Source organism: Vigna unguiculata, chromosome 4 (genome assembly GCF_037176805.1).
Source record: "Vigna unguiculata cultivar grain cowpea cultivar isolate G323 ecotype 2 chromosome 4, ASM3717680v1, whole genome shotgun sequence".
Taxonomy (NCBI): domain Eukaryota; kingdom Viridiplantae; phylum Streptophyta; class Magnoliopsida; order Fabales; family Fabaceae; genus Vigna; species Vigna unguiculata.
The window spans coordinates 45,211,479-45,215,604 of record NC_140795.1 but is presented as its reverse complement, the minus strand read 5'-3'; the positions used below and the strand labels follow the sequence as shown (position 1 = coordinate 45,215,604).

At 33.9% G+C, this 4,126-nt stretch overlaps 1 protein-coding gene across 1 annotated transcript; it reads right to left on the bottom strand.

Annotated features, from left to right (window-relative positions):
- Nucleotides 1–668: 668 nt before the first annotated feature.
- On the bottom strand, nt 669–2,915 carry LOC114182097 (BAG family molecular chaperone regulator 2-like). The gene is made up of 4 exons (XM_028068853.2): nt 2,216–2,915; nt 1,750–2,006; nt 1,516–1,662; nt 669–1,410 (listed from the first exon to the last, which is right to left on the bottom strand). Exons 1-4 carry the CDS (start codon nt 2,469–2,471, stop codon nt 976–978), a joined length of 1,095 nt encoding a protein of 364 aa, XP_027924654.1. The 5' UTR covers nt 2,472–2,915; the 3' UTR covers nt 669–975.
- Nucleotides 2,916–4,126: the final 1,211 nt, after the last annotated feature.

The following is a 4,126-nucleotide window of genomic DNA, read 5'->3' as shown; positions in this document are numbered from 1 at the left end:
GTTTGTGTGCTTTCTTTAAAGAAATGAAAGTCCAAATTTTATAGTGAAGAGTTTCTCCCATGTAAAGTTACGTAGGTCGATCCCAGCAAGATTTACAACAGTCCAATCATTTTACTGCCATTAACATGAGCCTTGTACTTTGTTATTTCAAGTCCATACATGATCATTACCCACACAAATGTCAACGTTTCTGCTACATAATCATTGCATGAATTATCATGACCAGTTTAAATTGGAATGTGGCAAACTTGGCATACTGAAAACCCTTATTCTTCACTCTTCTGTTCTCACGCCCTTTGCTTAAGGTCAAAGAAGGGAAGTTTCTAAATCTGGAACTTTCCATTTCCAAATGGTAACATTAGCAAACTTTCTGATTTGTTAATGCTAATTTCTAATCCACAGTTATGATTTCATCTTCTCTGCTTTCAAAACACTTTTTGCACTTGGCTCACTATCATTGGCTTAACTAGTAAAACCCTTTTGTATATGTGAGTCTTTTTGTCACTTGTAGCCCCCACAAGAACCTAAGATACTGAGAAACTGTTATTATGTCATCAACCAATGGTCCAATGCTGCTTCACCAAGAAATACAACAAAACCTATGGCAATAAAGGGTAATGAAAACAAAGCAAAAGCATTCTTTAAATGGGATTTTAGACACTCAAACATAGGTTAAAACACAATGCTTCCAATAACATAGTTTACAAGTGCTTATATAATAATATTGTAGATATCCATCAAAAATAGGCTCATGATTTGGTAAGTGAATTCAGTGGACACCAAAATCACAGAAATGTAACTTTTTTCTATGATGATCACTGTGACAGCAACCCCATTATTTTTGAAGTATAAGTGACAGATTATAAGGGGTTGCAAACAAATCTAAATACAGAAAAGAATGTAAAACACATGACACTCAAAGTGAAAGACAAACCCAAATCACATCCACACAAGTGAAAGCACATGGTATGATAGTTAGTTGAAGAGTTCCCAATTGAACTTGGGAGGACCTGAACTATTGGCCACTGGGGGTGGTGGGGGAGGGGATGTGGATGCAACAGGGATTAATGGTGGGGCAAAATCAAACAATTCCCAATTTGTGGTAACTACAACTCCTGAGGTGGAATTCCTTGAGGGTTGATGTTGTTCTTCATGGTAAAGTTCAAGGAAATTTTCATTTGAGTTCCTTGGTTGTTGTTGTTGTTGCTGCTGCTCCTGAATTGGTGCTAATGCTAATCTGTTATGTCCATTTGAGTGCTTTTGTTGTTGCTCTATAACTGGTCCCAGCCTTTGGCCATTTGAATGCTTCTGTTGAGGCTGCACTGGTGCATGGTCTCCATTGCTACCAGGCAAGGAATTCTTAACCTTCAGCAAATCCAGAGTTTCAACATACTTTTGAACTCTTTTTACCTTCAAAAATAATGTTTCAGAACCATTAGAACTAGAAGTGCTTAAACAGATGCAATTTGTGATCACACAAAAATGAGTAAAATGCATCTTAGTATCTAGCATTACCTGTATTTTCCTCTGTAATTTCACATCCCCTTCAGCCATTATACCATCCAGTTTAAGCAATTGATTCATCAATAACTCAATCAGATTAAGCACATCTGTTTCTGCAAACCTTCCACCTTTGTTAATAATTGACTCAAAGGCTGATACCTAACCAATTCCAATCACTCATAATCAAGTTTTTGCAAAATGAAGAGAAAAATTCATAGTAATATGAATAGCAACCACAATACATACCCTCCCTGCAAGCCTATCTACTTCCAAGCTGATTTCTGAGATTGATTTTGCAGCTTTCTCCATCTTAGCATTCTTCCTTCTCTCTAACAACCTCTTCTCTTGACTAATAGGGTCTTCAACAAGCACTATCTTGGATTTATCCTTCACCCCAACCATGTCAAGAAAAGCCTTTGAATCCCTCTCCTTGTCTTTGTAAAACAGCTTTTGGTCTTCATGGTGTAACCCAGTTATCCCTGATAGCATCTTCTTCAACTCCCCTGCAAAACCCAGAAATTAAATACACACCATGACCCATACAACCAAAAAGAAGGACAAAAGCAATACTAAAATCAAATCCTGAGATAACAAAAACAAAGTATATATATGTAACAAGTTTTGTCCCACAAGAAAAAGGTAAAGCAACCGACAGAGAGAGAACATAAAGGGAAATTAATAACATTAAAATTGAAGAAAAGTGAAGAGTTACCAAATGTAGCTTGAGAACTAATGTTGACTTCATGGTAAATTGAACCGTACTTGACCCTAACTCTAATGGTGGGAACAAGCACTGAGTTCCGATCCGACTCGGTGGTTCTCATCTGCACCAGCATTCCACCTGGTCTCATCTCCCATTCCTTTGACCCAGACTCAACTCTGCCACCATCTGAAACTCCTTTCATGATGGAAGCAAGACCATTTGTCTTTTGGTTATTACTACTATAATGATTCTTCATCTTCATCATCTTCTCTCACTCTTTCACTTTCACCACTATGCAACAAAAGGGTGTGTGAGGAACAGAAGAAAAGAGATAGCTAGATCTCAGACAACTCAGATTCTCAACCACCCATGACAGAAACCACACTGACTCAATTCACCAAAAACCTGTAAGAACAAGTCTCAGAAATCTCTGACCATTCCACAACAAGAAGAGGCCTGAACTAATCAATGGCTTATGAGGAAAATAACACCAACCCCTTCAAAAGCTGAACCTTCCTGGGATCAAAGCACAGATCTTTAAACTCAAATGTGGCTGAAACTGTGAGTTTCAGAATTTACAGCAAAATCTTGAACAGGAAAAGGATGAAAAACTAGAATAATCTGAAACTATGTTTTTTTCTTCTTATGAATGATGCAGAGGAGTTGATGAATGATGAAAGTGAAGAGAGTGGAGAATTGAAACAGAGAAGAACCGATTCTCGTTGGTATTCTGGAGAAATCGAAGAAAGAAGAATGGTGAAATGAAAACAGAAGAGAAAAGGAATATAAAAACGAGTGGCCAGCTAACTATGCTGACTCTCTGTGATATTCATATATACTCTGCATTTAATTATTTATTTAATTAATTAATTAAAATAACTTTGTTTTTAATAATTGTCATTAAAATATAATTCATCAATTATTCTTTTGTTTCTTGTTCCTACTAATAAAATTGAACATTTCATCACCCATTTATCAAATTGTAATTTTATTTTCCTTTTAGATCACTTTGACTTAGTCTTAGTCAGCCTTAATTTGATTCAAAACAACAGGAAATTAATTTTTCTTTAAAAATCATCCACAAACATGTACTTGTGAATTTATAATGGGACAAAACACCTTTGGTAATAAAAATAAAAAATTAATTTTAATGCACAAACAACTTTACTTTGTTATTTCACATGTATAATTTCATCATTAATTTTTATAGTAATTATTTTAAAATTCATTACTAAAAGATTTCACATTATTAACAATAAAAAAATACCTATTCAGACTTGAGTGCGCTATAATGCCTATTTTATTTGACAGATAATGTTTATACTCTTTCATGTTTCAATAAGAATATCATAACCAGGTGGAGTTTATCTCTTTAAATCAATTTTTCTTTATAAAATATTTTCTATAACTTTAATAAAAAGAATTAAATGCACAATAAATAATAAATGAAATGTTAAAGAAAAGACAAATTTTTCTTTATAATTATTTCTTTTAACTTTAATAAAAAAATAAATTAAACGCACAATAAATAATAAATGAAATGTAAAAGAAAAGAAAAGAAAATAAGTGGGTGAAAAGAAAGAGAAAGGGACAAGGAAAGCCGGCAAAGAAATCTTAATTTTTTTTTCCATAAATTAATGGTTAAGAAAACGAGAGAGAACAGAAATCTATAGTGTTAAAGTTTTTGTGCATCTTGGTCCAGGGTAAAGATGCTGTATCCCTTGCTTCCAAGATGACACGTGTCATATAGGGGTATTTGAGGAATTTAGAAATAGACCAATCATTGATTTTATTTAACAATGAAGTGTTAAAGTGGTAGTTTTAATTTGATGAAACAAATAGTGAATATTTTACCTGCCAAAGCTTCTTATTGGTTATTCGTGTGGTGACTTTGATGATCAAGGTTGAAAATTTTAAATA

Excerpts from the sequence above, each read along its gene's own strand:
- LOC114182097 (XM_028068853.2), bottom strand. The coding sequence starts at position 2,471 with ATGATGAAGATGAAGAATCATTATAGTAGTAATAACCAAAAGACAAAT. Across the intron at positions 2,007-2,215 it reads TAGTTCTCAAGCTACATTTG|GGGAGTTGAAGAAGATGCTA; the intron begins GTAACTCTTCAC and ends TGGGTTTTGCAG. Across the intron at positions 1,411-1,515 it reads AATTACAGAGGAAAATACAG|GTAAAAAGAGTTCAAAAGTA; the intron begins GTAATGCTAGAT and ends TTATTTTTGAAG.